Raw genomic sequence first — 21,617 nt, forward strand, 5'->3', positions numbered from 1 at the left:
TAGTTTATAATCTCTCGATAACTGTTTGTCGGAGGGAAAAGTAGTACAGGACTTTTTTACTTGATTTAGTCTCAGGAATATGCTGTTGCAATGGTGTTTCAATTATTGAAAAATTTTGTGAATGTAAATTTTATGTGTTGCAATATTGGAACACTTTTACAACAGCATATTCTTGAGACTAAATCAAGCAAAAAAAGTCCTATACTACTTTTCCCTCCGACAAACACTTATCGAGAGATTATAAACTAAACATTGAAAAAGTTATAAATTTTCTCTTGAATATCTCAAAAAGTATTAGGCAAATCAAAAAATGTTTCAGACAAAAGTTGTTCATATTAATTAGTAGAATAAAATAGTATAATGAACAATAAGGAGTTCCATTTTAAAAAAATGGCGGCGACCTGCATATAATCATAAAAAATTAATTTTTTTGGAACATTAATTTTACCATTATATAGCCCTTTTAAAACCGTACAACTTTCGTCTGAAACATTTTTCCGTATCTCCCATATTTTTCGAGATATTTTACCGGTCCGGTACTTTTCCCTCACCCTGTATATTTATTATTTGTATCCTTTCTCAGCCTGTATCTCCGAAACTATTTGAGTCCGGCCCTTATATATATATGAAATGACTCGGGAAGATATCCCCAACAACATATTTAAAAATAAAACAAATCGGAGAGGAAGCCCCTTTTATGCATAAATACCGAATTTCCTCATAACTAATTAATATTTGCAACCGATAACGTAATTGACTTTAATATAGACACGCACTAACTTGCCAGTCAATTTTCTTGTTAAACTTTCGTTGATACACTTGCAGCAGCTTAAGAGAAATCAAAGGATTAAACAGGTCAAGGTGGTTGGATCGCAAACGAAGCCCCGCGTCTTCAAAGGGCCACTTCAGGCTCGGTACAAGTTCAACTGGAAGCACCGGCAAATGCGCAGAAATCTAATCAGAGACGAGGCTGATTATTCGGTCGCCGAATTTCGCGAGAGGTGCTCAAGAAGAGGACGATTCTCCATGGAGAGAGTCTAATCGCGCGCGCGCGCGCGCCTGACTTTTTTCTCCCCACAGGCGTGCCGAAACCTGTAAATCTCGACGCGAGCCATACTTTCCCGATTGGAGCCGCATACATTATAAACGGAGACGATACCAATTTTCTCCTCTCGGCACCTAGATTTGCCAGTGACCTTGGACCACCTTTAGAGGCTTACCCGCTTCAGAGATCGCATTCGTTCATTCTTTTAGGGCCAGTTTCACAAACATCGGTTAACTGCTAACCGAAGGTTAACTGATTCTCCATCTCTTTTTAAATAGTAAGATAGAAAAGGCTAGGGGAGTCGAGTGAAACTGGCCCTTATGCGCATAGCTAGAGCCATACAAACGCATTAGCCTAATATTACATTCGTCGGATGACACATTTTTTAAGTGTGTTGATTGGCTGCGGGGTAGTAAAGTTCTCGAGCATCTAGAAATTTTCTATTCTGCAACCAGTCAACACGCTTGAAAAATTTGTCATACGACAAATGCAATATCAGGCTTTCGTCGCGTGACGGCGACGGAATACGGGGATCTCGCGGGAGAGATCGATGCAGCTGCGGATGTAGCGTAATGATTCATACTGTAGCGTCTCGATTATCGTTGAAGAATTGAGGCGTTTTGTTCCTCATTAAAGAGAGGGTTTTTAAATTGTACGGCTGCTTTCACATAGATTGACAAAATCAGTGCATTTTCTAGTGAGCTTCGACTGGAGTGTGCAATCGCTCTACAAATATATGTCACATAATCTGAAAATAAATATTATTACACATAAATACTCTTGTACAAATCGCCCGTGTGTTTGTGTATTTTGTGATAATTACAGCTTTTTTAAATAAACAAATTTATGGCAAATAAGTGAAACAGAGCCGAGAGAGAATACAGGAGAATTTAATTACAGGGATTATTTTAAAAATTCATATACGAATAATTATAATATCGCATTTCTGGCCACAGCTGATTCCTCGTGGCCCAATACTGATTCTAATAATAATAATTCTAACGATAATTCTGTATGAATTCAGCCTCACAAATTAGGGCAAGCCCGGCTTTAAATTCAGGCTGAGGGTGGTACCTTTTGCAATAAATTCTTCACGGTAAATTTAAAGAGAAGGCATTTTTAATACACAAAAATTAAAATAGGTCTAAAGCAAGACTACGTTATAAGACCAACAAACAATCGGTGTACAGTTTGCTAATGTACAGTTTGCTAACGAGATCGAAAAAAGTAGGGTAAAGGCACCTAAGATCGCCTAACAAATTCAAATCGTTCTGGCTTACAGAGTAATTGACATTTTCGTCTGTATTTCGTGTACAATAGGGTAGAATGATTAAAATCTAAAATTTTTTAGTCCACATGGAAAAGAAGCAAAAACAGCAAATACGGGAGTTTGAACAAATGGCATCTAATATTGCCTTATGTTTTTATAGCATCATTGTTGCTTCCTCATGGAGGAAGCTTTGTTTTTATCAATGTGTGTGAGTTCGTGAAGCTATAGATATTTATTATTTTACGTCATTAAAACATTTTTAATTTGTGATTATGTTTAAAAAGTATTTTAATTATATGTAACACACTATTTCGAAATATTTATATTTTATAGTTTTGTAGAATTATTTCCGGCAGGGCTGCGAAGAGCCAGTTTTCGTGAAAAAGCGGCGTATTGTGATTAATTGCGTTTGACTTTTAAAAATAATATTTTGGTTCTTCCCCGTTCTCTCCACTCGTCACAAAGCAAAGGTCGTTCAATCGAGAAATTATGCTGACACGTCGAAAGGAAAATTGACGAGAATCGTCGTTCAGGGCACACCGATATGTCGTTACCTTGGTGCGCAATGTAAATATGTGTGTAAGAGAAAGCATTATTCCAAGCCGTAGGCGAAATCGCTCGTCGTGAGCTCCCGATTAACTTACGAAGAGCACATTGTCTCCGGCTTTTATTTGCATTCTCGTTAGCCTTCGATCCGCGGCACCGCGGCAAGTGGCTGGCGTGCAGAATTTTGCCTTTCGTCGCGGCGCTCTCGACGCGCAACAAAAATGCCGTTACGTGGAAATATAAATTAACGATCACGCGAGTGCTCCGTTTTTCCCACGGTTTTCGCTTTCGTACGCCGCGTTCCCGTGCGCCATTCGTACCCGTAATTACTTTCCCGCGGATCCACGTACGATGAATATGCGAAATAACCGGTAAAGGACACGCTCTGGTGTTTTCGGTCAAGTGCAAAATCACAACGATCGATTACGCGAAAGGACGACATTCACGCGCGATGGGAATGCAACATACTTCGCTCTACAGGCAGAGGAAAGCCGCCTATTATGAGATAGGCTCCTAATAAGAGATGGCGGGGCTTCTGTTAAATTAATAGGCATCATCTATTGCTTCCACTATGAATCTATTGACCTTGGAGTGAAATCTGTTTGGTGAAAAATTCATTGTTAGATCGTGTAATCGTCGGGAAAAATGATTTGTGATCAAATTTGGGTGTTGAAAACCTGACATGTCTCATGTTAGGAATCTATCTGACAATAGAGGAGTTTCGTGTATCTACACATTTTGTAAGACGTCGCTCGGACAAACTCCAACGTTTAATCAATTTCCAATGCGAAGCTGCTTATCTCTGTGCAATTTATTCGCACAACGGCTGCGGGCAACGTTATCACGCGCAGCGATGCTGTAATCAGACGTCGGGATACCGCGAAAGCGCGGATCGCAATCGTAGAGCGAAGGAAAGAAGGCGCGGTGACACGCGCGCATTACGCCGACGAGGATAAATTGGCATCACAGCGGGCCCTGGCTCCCGAAGAGTCGTCCTCAGGATCATTCGCGCGGAAAATGTCGCGCGAGACAAAAGGGAAAAAGAGAGATGGCAACTGCCGCAAAGCAGCTTACGGCGGGCCGTAAAAACAGATTAAGTCGGCGCGAGATCCAATGCTGCGACTAGCCCTGACGAAAGGGATCGGGGACATTCCCGTGGGATAAATCAGGACTTACCTCGCAGGCTTGGTTTTTGCGTATCTGATCGTCGTGGCGGAGTGCGGCTCGCCGGCAAACGGGTCGGGAACGCGAACATTCCTATGCTGACAATCATCAACATCGCCGATATAAGGACTAAACCTGAAACACCAGGTGAAAAGTCAGTAGAGAAAAAGGTTCTCATAATTTAAAAATAAATTAAGTCGCCTCGCGATTACAAAAATCAGAGGCACAAGTAAAACACACCAATTGTCCAGACAAATAAACCGCCATATAATACTGTCATTTACAAGTATAATTTTACATTAACTCACACGTATAAGATATAATAAGTACAAATTGTGTATTATATAATTATATAATTTTTTAACTTACAAAACAAACGGTTAGTTCTTTGGCGAATTATTATTATTACGACTATCCCTAAAACGTACTTGTACGTTTACTCGTCGAAAGAATCGTTCCACATAATCTTTAAATGTTTCTGTATAATTCTTGTCAGCTACAGTCATTATTCGTTTGTGTGTGTGTGTGTGCCTTGTAGTTTCCTATGCATTGTATATTTGTGAAGTAAAATTCTAATTTTTGTTAACGGCAGTTTAGTGCTCCTAGAAATCAAGTAATCCGCGTTCTGTAGGTTGCGCTCAAATTGAAGAACAAGATATAATGATATAACGGCCACTTTGTCCATTATTCGGTTTTCTTCAGCTTTAGAGCGATCCATGCTGTTAGACCCTTGCACTATTACCGCCACTGTTACATTTCGTACTGCTTCGTTGGCCGCGACTAGTGTTTCCTTTCGAACGATTTGTTATTATCAGTGCTCCGACTGTCATCGCGTGTGTTTGTTGTTCGCATACAAACAGTCAATTACAGTCAATACAGATATTTATTACGCGTGAATTTTGAATACTGATTCGTTGTCTCTCACGTCTTTGCCGATGTTTTCATGAAACGCGCCAACATTTTAATTTTATTTACGTGTACCCTGGTCTAAAATTTAGAAATAAATTCAAATGGTACAATAAATTGATAACTATAAATTAGTAGAAATAAAAGGAATTGCATGTGCGATATTTTCGTTAAGGTTGCAGTCACAGGAGGAAAATCTTCGACGTAATGAAATTTAAATAATCAGTGTCCGAATAATTGATATGCTTTCCTACTGTGTATAATTGTATATTATAACACATATAAAATAAATATACATATTTGTATAAAATTGGTAAAACGCTTAGCATTTTTATTAACACCAGATTCACGATATTATCGGAAATTTTAAGTAAGCTATTGGCTTACTGTTCTTTGCCATCGATTGTCACACTTTTATGTCGCTAAACGCGCGCCTTTTGCGTGCAAAATTGATCGGAAAAAATGAGTTGCTATCCATCTACTAAAGTACGCTCTGACGCAAATAGATTTGTCATTAAGGAGATCCTAATGCCGTCTGTTTTGTCGACGTTTTATCTTTGTTAGAAGTAATCTTTTAATTGGCTTTATAGAAATGCAAAATTTTTTCACGGAATTAAAGTGAGCAGCAAAATCTAGACTGTGCTGGTCGACTTTATATCAAAAACGAAAAAAAAATTTATAATTTTACTGATTTTTGGTACAATTGACGACAATATTTACTTGATATAAGAATTGTACAATAAATAAATGAGACGAGCATACTCTAAGGACAACATATAAGAACAATATCGTGCAATTAGAACTAACAATAAGATTAATAGCCTAAAAACAAAATTACTTCTAATAAACGCAAGTCCAGAAATCCAAGTCTAATTGTAAAAGAAAAGCAAAAGAGCAGTATGGCGTGTAAAAATAATTGCAAGTTTCTTCGAGAGAAGTCGCTGCCAAAAATTTGTCAGATTGTCAGTAAAGCCACGGTGTTGACGATGCTAGAATTCGATCCAAAATCTCGGTCTGAGCAATGTGTAGCTAATAGAATTGCTGCTTTTTCGTAAAAGTTACAAGTTGATTGGCTATAAATTTCTCGGACCGAGTAGAACTTGCAATAAAAAATGTCGATAATGGACGTTTTTAATTCCGTCTCCGATCTTATTGACACTGATCGAGTTCGCCAGAGGCTTTAGGATCCCCTTAAATACGCAATTTGAACGATGGAGCTCAAAAGACTTTTGACAAACCAAGTCTATTTGCATTATTTCTACATAAGGTAATCGAATAATTCAAGATTTAACCTTATGAAGATTTAACTTTCCGGTAAATTGATTGTGGAGGGAGTCTGTCTTATAAAATTCAAAATAAAGTCTTTTGCAAGTGGAATATTTTCACTTACATTATTCCTACTTCTTAAAACTGGACTAATCATTATTTCTAATTTTGGTATTATAATTTGTTTGAACTTACCAAGCCACCACGCACCAACCCATCTTGGATCCGATGGTGTAATTTGCGGGTTTCTCGACAAATCCGCGTAGACCATCGTGCACAAGGAACCGAGAATGAAGCCTAATGCTGGACCGAGTATCCGTACTCCGATAGTGATCGCTGTTACATATAATAAAGTGATGTTTCAAGTCTATAATTAAGTTTTCGATTCGATTCGTAGGCCGAGAAGAGAAAAATAAATCATACTACATTGGAAAAAAGTAAACGTTTATACGTTAAAAGACGGTTGCTTCCAACAATTAAAATTTAATAGTTACAAATACACGAGTAGTTGAAATAAATAACCACATTATTTTTACAAAATTACAATGTATCAAACTGTCACGGTAGAAGGTACGAGAAGCACACAGTACCCTCCATAAGTTTGGAAATACCCTATATTTTACAGATAAATAGTGGCACAGCAGCGATCTGTGCACACGTTTTGTATTTTATCATAAGTCGTTTAAATAACGATAACACTAACGATAAAATTACGATATGTTTTAATAACGAATTAGACAGGAGGATTTGCAATTACGAGTGAAGTGCATCTCTGGGAGATTCTCCAGCAAGAATGGAAACGTATCCCGAATCTCTGCAAAAGTTAATCTATCACATGCCGCGAGTATGCAAGGCAGTCATTAAAACAAAAGGTTAGGTGATTACTTTGAGGAATCTAAAATTTTATTTAATCTCTATTTTAATTTTCTTTAGTTAAATAAACACAAAGTAAAATACATAGATTTCATTATGTATTCCCATATTACACATTTTTATTAAGTGTTTCGAAACTTATGGAGGGTACTGTATAAGAAGGATGAATAAGGGCGGTTGCGAATTGGCGAAAGAATTTACCGAAATACAAGGGGCTCTCTCTGCTGGCTACATTATCATCGATGTACGGTATACCGAGGGTGTACACCGCCGTTTGACCCATTCCTACACCGAGTAAGGATACGAAAAATATCGCAAGCACCACCGTGGTTATCTTGCTTTGTATTCTCTGCTCCATAAGAAAATCGCCCTTGCAGTATTCCGTCGAATCGGTCTGGGGCGCGATCGTCGACATGTTCCACCTTCAAAAAACAAAAGTGCAATAAAATTAATTATAAAGCATTACTTTCTACGTCCAGTTCGATACATACCGATAGTTTACGCAAATTTATATTTGATTGTCTCTCTTGAATAGAATACACATGTATAGGCGAATTTTACTTAACGAGTGTCAAAGTGATATGAGTTTATTACTTAAGAAAAATTAAACTCGATTATGAGATAAAATGATAACATTTTAAGCTACGAGATTTAGCGTTTACGAGATCCGACATTAACAATACATAAATTTCGCCGGCTGGTATATTTGTAGAAGCGATAAATTTTTAGAACAATGCGGCTTTATAACGTTCTTCGCTCTGAAAAAGAAAATCGAACTACACTAAATTGTCTTATACCGTATATGTCACAATTATCGCTACCGAAATTTGTCGTCGATAGCCGCATTCTATTTCATAGTAAAATTATCTATCAACTATTTGCGGAAATTCATCAGGAAGCTAACGCCTACACGAGGGATATGCAATCGCTTTTCTTCACGATAAGTGATAAGTGCAGCTGCAACATGCGCGCGTGACACCCAGAAAAAAAAACGGCAATCGACATTGCTCTATTTTATTACCACGTTAAATTGCGTGGATCAGTTTCGAGCGTTACGTCCGTCATGGAATCTCATTGCGTCCGGCCGATGGACGCTTTCCTTATGTAACAGCAATTAACGGAATTACGGCATACGTGGACGCGCCTTCTGAAGAATGGAGTGCGTTACTACAATTACTGCCGTCGGAAAACGATGTTATCAGCCAAACTATCTCCCTCTCTCCTTCTCTCTCTCTCTCTCTCTCTGTGTCTCTGTTGCTCTCGAGGAAATTCATCTTCTAATACACGTGCGTTGATGGCGTAAAATTAATAGATACGCGTACAGTCAAAAAAATCTGATAGATTCAACTAGTCGTCTGTTAGAAAATGGACGAATCAGAATTCCTCTAGGATTTACCATGAAAAAAGATATTCCATAACCAGCAGTTTGCTAGACTTCACTACACATCTGGTAAATCCTAAAGAAATTTAGATTCGTCCATTTTCTAACAGACGACTGGTTGAATGTATCCGATTTTTTACAGCGTATAACTTTCATTCTTTGGTCGAAACACTATTTTCAAAAGAATACCTTTTTGAATGAATTTACAATATTTTTTTAGATAGATCTCTCCTCGAGCTATTTTTACACGTTGTACTAAGCACATACTTTTCTATAAACATCTGCCACAGGCCATCTGTCAGCTCTCAACACAGACCTAATATGGTCCCCCTTTTCGTCCTATTTCTATTTCTGTAGCTGCTCGAAAAATAGAGAGGTTACTTCCGCCCGAAAATACTCGTCCGTCTAAAGGGTCTCCGTAACAACGCGAAGCGCGCGGATTCGTTTTTCAATTAGTTGCCCGCGGATTATGAGCCGCCGATGCAACGCGTCCTGTAGAAATGCGACGAACCGGTTCTTGTATAATACGAGTTTGAGGCAAAACTGCATACTTCGGCAGTGCTCGGCCTTACATTGTATATTTATCACGGCAAACGATTATTGTATCTCGCTCGAAATGCTAACATAGCTGATCGTTTGCGTGCCGCCCAGCTTTTCCGCGAGACATTGTGATAACAAAACGATCGTAAATTTCCCTCAATCGCAATGAACGCTTTTTATATTATACATTGATTCCCATAAGTAAACGAACAAGTTATTTGAATTTATTAATACAAACCATCGCTAACCACACTGTTGAACCGAATTGAAATAATCCATGACCCAATTAGATATTAATTAAATAATTTTATGAAATTAACTGATTAACCCACCTGCTAACGTAACAATCGTTGATAATTCTGAACACTTGCATTTGTCCTACAACTGCGGCTAATAAACTCTAATTCCCTGTGTTTTCGACAATCCACGACTGCCGAGTTGGCTATTATTTAATCACGAGGGTAAAAGCCAATGAAGATATCTCTCTTCATTATGATGAATCGTTGGGAGGCCGCACTCATTAAGAATTTAGAAATAGAAGAGGATGACTCGAAAGAGAGTTATGACAGCGGCACTCACCCGTCCAACGTGTTGTTTCTTTCCTGGAACTTGCAGAGATTCGCCGGTACCGGGTACGAGCTGTTGAGCCCGTGGCCCTCGGCGCCGGGCCCGACGCCGCTGAACAGCATCTCGTTCTGAAGGATCAGCTGTTCGCCAAAGATAAAGTGGGGTATCGAGCAGGTGAACGAGCTCACGGCGAAGAGGATCATGCCCCAGGCTATCCACTTGGGCCGGTGACCTTGGCCGCCATAATACGTCAGTAACAAGGAGGACCCGATCTGACCGATCTCCGTGGCCGACATGATAATGCCCGTCGTCTTCGACTGGATTTGGAAGAGCTTCTCTATTGTCGTGATGACGGAGACAAAGTACGTGTAGTACATACCCTGAAGCACCTGCGGTGAGAAGAAACGAAGGTGATTTTAACACCCAATTTACTTTCATTCAATAAAGTCGTTCGTCAAAGAAATCCAAGGAAAGTGTATCCATGATCTCTTTACTTTCACGGAAAAATTAATCGATCCTTTAGTAAGTCTCTTCAAAACTGATGTAGCTCTTCACTTCTTTCTACTCTTTTACTTCTACCCTCAATTGTCTGGTTGTAATCACGTTTTGATACATTTTTTGCTCGGAAGGTTATACATTTTTTAAGTGTACTAACCCAGGTGAGGCAGAAGGTCACTAGGAAGGCTTGTTTCGTGGCGAAGTATTGTAGCCAGTGGGGCCTGCAAGGACCCCATCCACAGGATACGTCGGCGTCGTCGAACTCCGTGTGAAGGCTGCTCGACCTCTCATCCGGCACGATCAGATTGCCGTTCTCCGTGCCGCCGATTCCGCCGTGTAACTTCCCATTCGGAATCGAGCCGTTGTTGTTGTGCTGCTTGTCGCCGCAGATCAGCCCGTTTCCGTTCGTCATCTTCGGCGGGATGATCGTGAGAGCCTCCACGTTGCCGTTTGATAATATCTGTGTATCCTCGCCCGCCATTATTCCTTCTCACTTTTTCTGCGTACGCGCGATAACGTGGTGATGTCTCCCTTCGCTCTCTAAGCGCCCCTTTAGCCGGGATTCTTCCTCGTTGGAAGAACCTTTTGGCCGCTTGAAAGGCTCACGTTCGACTGATCAATCTGCAAGAAAAGAAAAGAATTTTTAGAGTTATTGGATTATGTTGACGTATATACATCGAAATTTTTATGTTGTATATTATTATACAATTATGCAGGGTGTCCCAGGGGGAAAGGTCAATATTCTGGGAGGTGATAGTATCCGTCATTTTAAGCAAACATGTTCTTATGAATATATGTTCCATTCCCTACTGTTTCCGAGATAGAGCTACTTGAATGTCTCGTGTATTTATAATAATACTTCTTTTCTGTACATTTCACCCTTCATCCAATCTCATAAACGTCTGCGAAAATTTACTCTTATACGTCTGTTGACTGTTGCGCTGATAACATTGTAGAAATGTTCAAAATGTCTCGCATATTCACAAATGTCGAACGAGCAACACGCCATGTTCGCACACGAGTTAAAAAATGCATTGTTGTTAACGGTGGAATTATTGAAAATTTATTATATGTATTTTGGAAAAAAATCACTTGAACAATAAATATTAGAAATAGTACGTAATATTTTTTTCTTGTCAGTAATTTTGCAACTGTATGTACATTCAAATAGCTCTATCTTGGAAACACAGCGGGGAATGGTTCATATATTCATATGAACACTTTTGCTTAAAATGACCAATACTATCACCTCCCAGAATATTGACCTTTCCTCCTGAGACACCCTGCATAGTGATGGGATTACGTTGGGATTACCTATAAGCCTCTTACAAGTAGGTTTGTATCTGTTGGCATCAGAGCTTGGATTATGATCATTATAATTGGATCTTAATGTCATAAAGGCCAAATCAGACCAGCAATTGCCGATGTGGATGGGATTGGCGATTGACGATTGTCTTCTCGTCAATGAGAGTCAATCAAATCGCTGGCTACTTTGCTCTCATTGGCTAGAGGACAATCGTCAATCGCCAATCCTATTCCAATCCGAGTCGGCAATTGGTAGTCTGATTCGGCCTTAAGATAAGTAAAATGTTTCGTTATATCACAAAACTTTCTAGAGTTTACGACATCACAAAGAAGATCAGATCTTTTTAAAAAAGATACCGATACAGATACAAATGCAGATACAAATACTATCTATATCTGTATCTCTCTCCGGAAAAATAATTCAGTGCATCTTGTATCTACATCTAAAATTGAAGATTTAGGATCGACTGGCGTGCGGGATTAATTATATTTATCGTGTCAGAATAAAGAATATATGGTGAAAGAATAATTTATTCTCCGTCCTCAAGCGTCTCACAATTATAATTTGCTCTCGATTACACGTCCGCACGCGAGCACGTCTATCGGTCGAGTCCCCTAAAACGTTAGATCGTTTCCTCGGCTCAAAGTCACCGGGGTTTAAATCTCGCCAGTACCTCTGTTTTCGCGCAGCTGTCTTTGTTTTTCTCGTCACGTTTCGCATGTATGTGTATATGTGATTTGTCTATTCGCGCGTTATAGCCGTTAGATGTGACGATATACTCGCCACAAAGAAATTCAAGAAATGTAACTTGTATCCGTATCTCTTCACTGAATCGATTGAACATTTATCTTCTATCAGTATCTTTGATGAGAACAGTCAAGATACCAAGCTCTGGTTGGCATAGTTTAAAATTCTCTAGGATTAAACTAAGAATAAGTACAAGCTCGTCTTTTTTTAAAAAATGAGTAAAGGAAAATTAAGGCCAATGTATTTACGAGCAATGAGTAAATTAACAAAGTAGATGTTTAATTAATAAAAATCAGTGAACAAAAGTCCGTGGAATACATTAATTAAAGAAGAAACAGTATAAAGTACGAGGTAACGCTTTTTTCCCTTAATCCTAGGTTTAATGTAAATAAATATTTGTTAAAATTAAATATAAAAATTGACAATTAATAACGGACGACGTTTCGACTATACTAAGTCTTCTTCAACGTGTAAGTATCTTATAATAATATGTCACAATTGTTAATAAATTGATTATAAATCCTTTAACGCACGTGTAAATTGTTAGAAGTTACTTGAAATGTAAAGGCGACGTTCCTAGTCCTGGTCAGGTCCAATATATTGAGTTGTATTGCACATTAGTAAGTGCGAATACGTTGTTAGCTTGGTGGACATTTAATCTTCTAAACGAGATTTTAGCAGGAAGGTCTGCATCGCTACGATGTTACTCTTGTCAGATATTAAAAACGACTGAGTCATGATATTCAAGTCTTCTCCTGGTTGGTGTACATACAATGTGGGGGTCGGTGACTTTAATGCTTTGTTTTTAAGGTAGTGAGAATATCAAAATAAGAGGAATCTAAAAGTTCAGTGTCGTTATGTGAGTTTATACCATTGTTTTGTTCCTTAATGTGAATCATCTCGCTGACGAGTCTTTTGTTTAAGTATGGTTCAATATCTAAAATTTTGGTGTTGTCCCAGTCGAAGTTATGATTAAAATCTAAAATGTGTTTTGTTATAACTGAATGCTTTTGTTCGTCTAGTTTTTTTCTTATTCATATGTTCCTTGATTCTCGTTTTTAGTTTCCTCTTAGTCTATCCCACATAAGACGCATCAACATGGAGTGTTGTCTTTTTGCGTTTTAATAAATTAATTTTAACAAATATTTATTTACATTAAACCTAGGATTAAGGGAAAAAAGCGTTACCTCGTACTTTATACTGTTTTTTTCTTTAATTAATGTATTCCACGGACTTTTGTTCACTGATTTTTTTATTGATTGATTAACTAAAGACTGATTAATTAAACATCTACTTTATTAATTTACTCATTGCTCGTAAATATATTGGTTCAAACTCTCTGTAAGTACCACAAAATAGAAATAGTATAATAGATACATAAAATTATTGTAATATATATATACACATATGAGAATATAATAAAAAACATGTACGCGCGCGCGTGTGTAATTAGGGATCAAGTTCAATACATATACAACTCACATTCCAACTTCTCTTGAGCTGTTAAACTTGGTTCTAATTAAAGTATCTTAATGCATTTAGTGGTATCGACGTTACATAAACAGGCAAACTCACTAGCAAATTTTTGACGTCCCGAAGAAGATCCGAAAAATTCGCATATGGCGAAATTCCTAATTCAGACGGTTCGTTGCATTAGTTATAGCTGCATGCGGATCATTCGACGTGCCTTCCCCGAAATCTCGCTTTGTTCCGTGAGCGTAAATGCAGATTTTCGGGGTCCGCGTCCAGCAGTTATTTAATTCCTGCCAGCCGAGAGAAAGGTTTACGAGAGAACCAGTCGCCTTCCTTTCTCCCCGTATTTATTTGTAACACCAAATAAATAATAGCCGCGAGAGTTAGACGAAAAGGCGCGCACGTTCGGACGTAATGCGAGTAACGTCATTAGGAACAACTTACGGCGTATAAAATCTGGAACTTTACGACACCAGACTCTGACCCCGGCCGGATTGTATAATATTATATGGAATTAGTTCGCCGTTGACGTAACGCATTCAAACAATCACCTTACGAAATCTTTGGGTAGTCGCGCCCGGCAAATAATGTATAGCACACGTTAAGGAAAAATAAAGAAAGAAAAGAATCGCGCGCGCGAGAGCAAACGTGAAAGTTACTCTCCGATTTAATCCGTTCGTCATCGTGCGTTGTAGAACGCGCGTGTCAATTCTATCTCAGAGAATCCGTAAGTAGGTCTGGTGTCTAGGTCATGGGCGTAGCGAGAAAATAATCTTCGTGGGACGTGAGAAATTTCTTTATAAAATTACGTCGGCAAAAATATAACAAAAGTACCTGCTCCGAGGATCCCGCTGGGAAACTGTTCTGCCAAATCAGTAATTTATTTCGTGTAAAGATTTATATAAAAATTCATATTGTAATACATTTCTTTCGTGTCTCTCATCGATTATTTGTATACTATTTTATCTGCATTTTTCATAGACTATCTTTCAAAACTCGAATAATAAAAAGTCTCTCCCAAGACTCGAACCGATCATCGACAACTCTTTCCACCGTTATATATGCCCTTTTGTTCTCCAGAAAATCAATCACTTTGGCGCACTGAAGTTGTCCTCCGCAATTACATCTTCGAAGCTTGGACAATGACAAGATTCCGAAATTTGGAGTCCTACTAACGGCCAACCTCCGCCACTGCGCCTTTTTCGTTTTCCATCGATCGCGCGGGACCAACCGGACCGGCCACTCCATTAGAGGTGAACTCCTTTCTCTCGCGGTCGACTGCGGAATAAGCCGTCTGAGACACCCTGTAGCCGGCGTCCTCTCACTTTCATCGGTGCCCGATTTTCCTCATTTCCCTCGCGTTCCATTCCACGGGCTGTCGCACCAACGGTTTTCACTGACAGCGCGAGTAGGAGTTTGTGCACCAGAACGCCGCTACGGCTGGATATGTGTGACGGTGAAGACACGTTCTCACTTTCGCTTCGGGATTTCTTCGCAGTTAACGCCGACTTACGCGCTCGAAAATACGTGCTCGCTACGCGAACCCGCTCGTAAATCAAGACGCAAGTGCCAGTAATTAATATTCCCGCTTTAAAATAAACATTAAAGAAAGTTATGCAAGAAATTCAAGCGCCGCGTAGTTTAAAAGTACAAAAAAAAACGACGTAAACGTAGTTGATTCGAAGATGCTTTCGAGTATGAATTCGCGAAAATTAATAATAAATCTGAAACAGATTTCAAGTCACACAGACGGACGTTTGATATTTCTTTTCTAATTTCTACGTGTAATCTCAAATTTATAATATATATATATATATGTATATATATTACAATAGAAAAAGAGGGTTCAGAGCCTATACGAGATGATAGTGTCAGAGAACTTTATTAGATAAAAATGAACCATCTTTAGTATGAAATAAAATTAGAACATCGGTATGCGAATCATAATATTATACAAAAGTAAAGTATTGTCCGCGAATGGAGTGGTGTGATTTACCGGCAGAGACGCATACAATTTTTGCGTTTGTAAATCTTATTATTGGCTTTTATGTAGAAAATAATACCATAGCGGTGTGTGAACTCCACAGTAAAACATTTTCATATAAAAAACACTGAGGTTTGAAGTCTAATTCGTATCGCATTATGTCTTGGAAATTTTCACACTATCCCGTCGGAGTTCAGCCGTCACTCCAGCAACCCCAAAAGTAGAACGATCAAGTCGCAGTTTGTTCATCAATATAATATGTCTGACCATAATGTCTATGTCTACTGCCACTTCAATATATTGTCCAAATAAATATTGAATCGATATAATACTATCAGAGCCATCTTATTTCGACGCTAAATTATTTCTAAGAAAGAGCAGTCTTATATGTTTGACCATAGTTTCCGTATCTACTGCCCTATTAATGTATTGCCTAGATAAATATTGATATATGTAATATTATCGAAGACATTGTCTTGTGATCGAGTCGTATTATTTCAAACTAAATGAAGCGGTCTTACATGTTCGACTGTAATTGTATCCGCTGTAATATCAAGGCACGTCGTTATTTAGATTCCATGCTGATAATTTCATCGGTAACGAAAAACTGACGAATCAGGAGAGCGAAATGGTTTGTTTCAGTCGAAGAGCACGTTAGGGCAGACACTCGCCGTACGATCTGCCAGCGACGCTGAATAAACAGTGCGGAAATTGCGGAACATCGTCGCGCGTGTTAGCGAACGGATTTTATATCATCGTTAATGGCTTAACGGCGTATGGTGGCTGACCCCTAAAATCCTGTCTAAGAATACGAATGTGTTTACGGTACTACGATGCCGTTTCTACGCGCCATTGACCCTATAACATTCGCCATTCACCAGCGCGCACTGTGCACGCATGAAAATTAGGATGAACTTGTGGCCCTCGTGAAAACAGACGCAGACTTGGCATCTCCGTCTCTCATTATTAGCGTACATCAGACGATGTATCAAAAGATCCACAAAATCTCTCTCTCTCTCTCTCATTAAATTAAATAAATTGAATATTTACAATTGTGTTTTTTTTCCATATCTTCGATGCGCAACTGCGACAATTTGAGTTTTAGAATAGGTCCTTTAATAGGTGCTTTAATGTCTCGCAAGTTTAATAAAAAACATGCGTTGATTAACAATTAACATACAATTACATACGATCGTCGCCTATTAAGATTACACGACGATCGTTGCATTGATTTCTCTCTTGGAGCGTCGACGGACTTTCTTCATTCGGCAACCAAGGAGGTCATCGAAAATTGTGTATTTTTATCTCGATGCCTCGCTCCTCTCGTGGCAGGAGTCAGGCATCGAAGTTGCAATCCTGCAACGAGAACGAAATCGAAAGGACCGAAGCGCCGGCCGACTCTCTCGTCGCCTCAAACGGCCGGTCGGCGGCCGGCTGCGATGGCGAAATTCTGCGAGAGCGCGTTTTTGCCGATCGTAAATCCTTTTCGGACAAGTCGTCCGCCCCTACCCCTTTCCCGCCCATCCTCTCATCCGCGTCCAGAGTGAAAATCTTTTGTAGAACCAGCTCCGACCCGCAAATATCTCACGAATGAATCAGTCGTAGGAATCAGGCAGAGTCGGACGTATTAGCAATTCCAACCGCTTAAAATTATCCTCCGCCTTTTTCGCAGTTTGGTTTGAGAAAAACAAATGTGTAAAAAAACAAAATAACAGTGATATACTGTTCTTAAAAAAAAAACCGGTTGCGCGATCCGTCTGGAAGTTGCCAATTCTCATTCTTTTTCTTATTCCTAAAACTCTAAAAAAATTCGTGATATAACGAAACATTTTACTTATCTTTCAAGCAAATCAGACTAGCGATTGCTGGACCGGATTGGAATTAGCGATTGACAATTCCAATTCATTCCAATTGTCCTTTAGCCAATGAGCGCAAAGGAGCCAGTGATTTGATCGGCTCTCATTGGCCAAAAGCCGATCGTCAATCGCCAATCCCGATCCAATCCGAATTGGCAATTGCTAGTCTGATTTGGCCTTTATGGCATTAAGATCCAATTGTAATGAATCATAATTCAATTGATAGAAGAGATACACACAGTTGCAATAACGAGAGAGTACTTTCGCATTTAATTTTCTCAAGTCGTTTAAATTTGTTACGCGTAGCATCGAAGGGGCTATTACGCACCGGCGGACATACGATAAAATTCCGGCAAACACAGCGTTCTTTATACTTAGAAATAGCTGAACGCCGCACCGGTGTGTCCTCCAGAACGTCGGCGTCAGTCATTCACGGCGGCGCGACCTCCGCACGTGAAAACGTGACTCCGTCTACGATTCCCTTAAGCGACGTGGAACCAGGTGCGGTTCCACGCGATTCCACGAGGAAGAAATTTCCGGCAATAAATTGTCCCTGGTATGTCGCTCTCGTGGGTTTGAATAAAGACTCGAGTATCTCGTAACCGTTCCCAGGTGAGCCCACGTGCGTAACGTACGCGCTCGCGTAGGCCGAGGGATAGAGACGTCCGCGGAAGACGATAATGAGGTATCGTCGGTCGCGGTCGTTGAATAACCAACGAAAGGGCGGAGGACGCCGGGCGACTTCCGGGAGCCGCGCGCGCGGCCCAATGATCGAGTCCGTCGAAGGGCGGCGAGGTTAGCGGCGGTGTGAGGCTGAGGTCTCCCCCGCGCGGCACACCCGTGGAATAATTTACGCTTAACGTTAACGACGCTTTAACTGCACTTCCGACAGCGTCCGACGGAGCATTAAAATACCCGCGCGAGCGACTCCCGCGCCGCTGCGGCTCCATTTTTCCCTCCTCGCGTACGCACACCGACACGTGCCGTACCACGCGCAGCACGTGGCCCCGCGTGTTGGTAAACACACACGCGTGAGACACGTACGTCTTTTTCGCTGTCTCCTTCGCTCTTTCTCTCTTTCTCGTTCTCTCTTTCTCCCTGTTAAGCTCCAACGCTGCGCCGCGCCATGCGGCGGCTGGAAAGAGACTTGGTCTAGGTCGCCTTTCACTGTCCTACTGACGTGGTCTCGTGGTTAGTTGGTTAGTTAGCCTATTCTGCTTAGACTACACCTCAATGCCAGCGTGTAGCACGTTATCATACAGTGCGATCCAAAAGCGACCGCTCGTCAAACCGAGCGTTCGTTGCACCGAATCAGCTTGAAAATCTGCGAGTCTACCTTCAAAATGCAGTCACACCTGAACATCTAGTTATAGCCTTTGATACGTGCCAATCAATTGATTCGCATCTCGATTCGGCTAGGCGTAGACTATCACGCGTCCTTAAGAGAATCTCTCAGCCATCTTTTTTACCAACACAGTCAAATATAGTTTTTGCGTTTGTAATTCTTTTTATTGGTTTTTATGCACAAAATAATACCAGGAATTTGCGGATCGCATACAACATTTTCATACTTCAAACACTCGGTTCATAAGTCTAATAAAAAAGATATTGGTATTTGAAATTTTCAATTCGTAATTCGCGTTGAGTTTGAAATTAGCTTTACAAAATTGCAAAATTCTTCCACGCGATTAAGCACGTATAAAGACAAACCAGAGACAATCGACTTTATATTAAAAACCAACGAAAATTTCACATACCAATATCTTTTTTATTAGATTTCTGAACTGATAATGAGAGTTTTAGGTCTGTTTTATCGACGCTCTTAAGAATTTTACTAATTTTTGGTACACTTGACGACAATATTTGCTTGATACAAGAATTCTACAATAAATATATACAAAATAAGCATACTCTAGGGAAGATATATAAGAACGATATCGTGCAATTAGAACTAACAATAAGATTAATAGCCTAGAAAAAAGATTACTTTTAATAAACGCAAGTTCAGAAATCCAAGTCTAGAAGAAGAGAAAAAGAGCAGTATGGCGTGAAGAAATAGTTGCAAGTTTTTCGAGAGAGGTAGCTGCCAAACATTTGTCAAATTGTCAGTAAAGCCATGGTGTTGACAATGCTAGAACTCGAACCAAAATCTCGGTCTGAGCAATGTGTAGCTAATAAAATTGCTACTTTTTCGTAAAAGTTGCACATTGATTGGCTATAAATTTCTCGGACCGAGTAGAACTTGGAATTAAAAATGTCGACGATTGACGTTTTTAATTCCGTCTCCTATCTTATCGACACTGATCGAGTTTGCCAGCTGCGGTCCGCAACTTATCCTGGTATTATTTTGTGCATAAAAGCCAATAAAAAGAATTGCAAGCTCAAAAACTATATTTGACTGTGTCAGTAAAAAGGTGGTTGAGGTATCCTATTAAATTATGGATTAAATCGCGAATCTTGAACGTTGACCAGCAGTATTACCGTTAATTATCGTTTACTATCGAAGCAGCGGTTTTGAAGTACAGTCAGAAGACGCCACAAAAGGAAGACTTATCACCAGAAATATTCGAGTGGACCGATATTTAAACGAGCAGATACCGAAGTTTACGATGTTTATCTTAAAATGTACAAGTCGGTTTGAAAGACCGATGCACTTTCGTTGGAAATATAATCGCTGCTAATAATCTTAAAGATAAATTCGACACTCCGGCGAAGACGTAAATTGCTATTTGAAGCGTTAACACGCAGTTACGTGGGCACCGTTCTCCCAGCCGCAACGTTGCGGCTACAACCGTTTGCTGGGGAAAGAAAAAAAACCACCGAAACCGTTCTTACGCTCTCATAAGTCGTTCGTTTCGTAATTTGTTAATCTCGCCTTTAATTCGCGATCTGCGCAATCAAATGGGTCGTACACAGGTAATATCGGCGTATCAAACGATCAAATTTATTAAACCGTTTGGTTCGAGACGGAAGGCGAGACCGGATCGTGTTACATTAAGTTGATAATCTATCGCTCACGACACGCGAGTGACAGTCAATCTTTCGCGAAATAACAATGTCGGAAAGACTTCCAGATTACGCAACCGGGCGTTTCGACAATTTTTACCGCACGTTTTTCCTACGACTCCCCCAAAGCGACACTAAACGGTCTGATCGATTACTAGTTTGCAAATTTTTAACAAACATCTTTCTTCAATTCACATTTTATACACACACACGCACACGCACACGCATCCATTGTGTCCAGGTTCTAGTTTCGAGAAATCTGTAGCCAATCAACTTGAATTCTTTTACTTAAATGGGCGAATACGAAACGAGCACGGGCCATAAATGTTCCTTCAACTAATGCTTTTTTATTAAAGTTTTAATCTGCAGTATTATTTCTCACCAAGCTATAATTAGTTTGGTTGCGCTGCGTTTCGCCGTTTCGACATTGGTCGAAGGTGGTGGAAAAAAGAATTATGCGGGTGACGATCTCAAATGAGTTATGCGTAAACGCGTTGCAGCAGCGCATTACATTGATAAACTTGTGTATAAACAGGCATCTACGTTACGTGTAGTGCATGCTCGCGATAAAAAGCGGAGAACCATCTGTCAAGTTCACTCGGTGCAGTCGTCATCCCGCGCGTCGAGCTTTCGCGTATTTTCAAAAAATTTCCACCGGTTCTCCAGTCGCGAGTATAACAACGTTGTTACAAGCTATGTATCGCACTATGCAAAAAGAGACGCTCCATTTCGTTTGCTCTTGATGAAGTCTCGACGGTGAAATAGTATCAAATGTACGCGGTGAAACCCGTTTGTAAATTATTTAAGGGGATCCTAAAGCCATTTGTTTTATCGACATTTTTTGTTAGAAGTAATCTTTTAATTGGCTTTATAGAAATGCAAAACTCTTTTACGGAATTAAAATGCGCAGCAAAATCTGAACTAAGCTGGTCGACTTTATATCGAAAACGAAAACAAATTTAAAATTTTACAAAATTTTGGTACACTTGACGACAATATTTGCTTGATATATACAAGAATTCTACAATAAATATGTACAAAATAAGACCAGCATACTCTGGGGACAGGAATATCGTGCAATTAGAACTAACAATAAGATTAATAGCCTATACGAGTATAGGAAAAAAGATGACTTCTAATAAACGCAAGTCTAGAAGAAGAGAAAAAGAGCAGTATGACGTGTAGAAAT

At 39.7% G+C, this 21,617-nt stretch overlaps 1 protein-coding gene across 2 annotated transcripts in view; it reads right to left on the reverse strand.

The window, feature by feature from the left end:
* Positions 1–21,617, reverse strand: part of LOC105558967 (solute carrier organic anion transporter family member 3A1) — a 148,497-nt gene that overhangs the window by 29,978 nt on the left and 96,902 nt on the right. Inside the window, exons 2-6 of one of the 2 annotated variants that reach the window (XM_012006946.1) lie at positions 10,214–10,677; positions 9,571–9,947; positions 7,272–7,492; positions 6,393–6,533; positions 4,038–4,160 (exon numbers count right to left, since the gene is read on the reverse strand). In XM_012006946.1, coding sequence (XP_011862336.1) covers positions 4,038–4,160; positions 6,393–6,533; positions 7,272–7,492; positions 9,571–9,947; positions 10,214–10,537 — 1,186 coding nt within the window. In that variant the 5' untranslated portion in view covers positions 10,538–10,677. Of the gene's footprint in view, positions 1–4,037; positions 4,161–6,392; positions 6,534–7,271; positions 7,493–9,570; positions 9,948–10,213; positions 10,770–21,617 lie in introns of those variants that run through there. The other variant, XM_012006945.1, reaches the window with a different exon arrangement.

This window comes from Vollenhovia emeryi, unplaced genomic scaffold, assembly GCF_000949405.1.
Source record: "Vollenhovia emeryi isolate VEMERY1.0 unplaced genomic scaffold, V.emery_V1.0 DF939300.1, whole genome shotgun sequence".
Taxonomy (NCBI): domain Eukaryota; kingdom Metazoa; phylum Arthropoda; class Insecta; order Hymenoptera; family Formicidae; genus Vollenhovia; species Vollenhovia emeryi.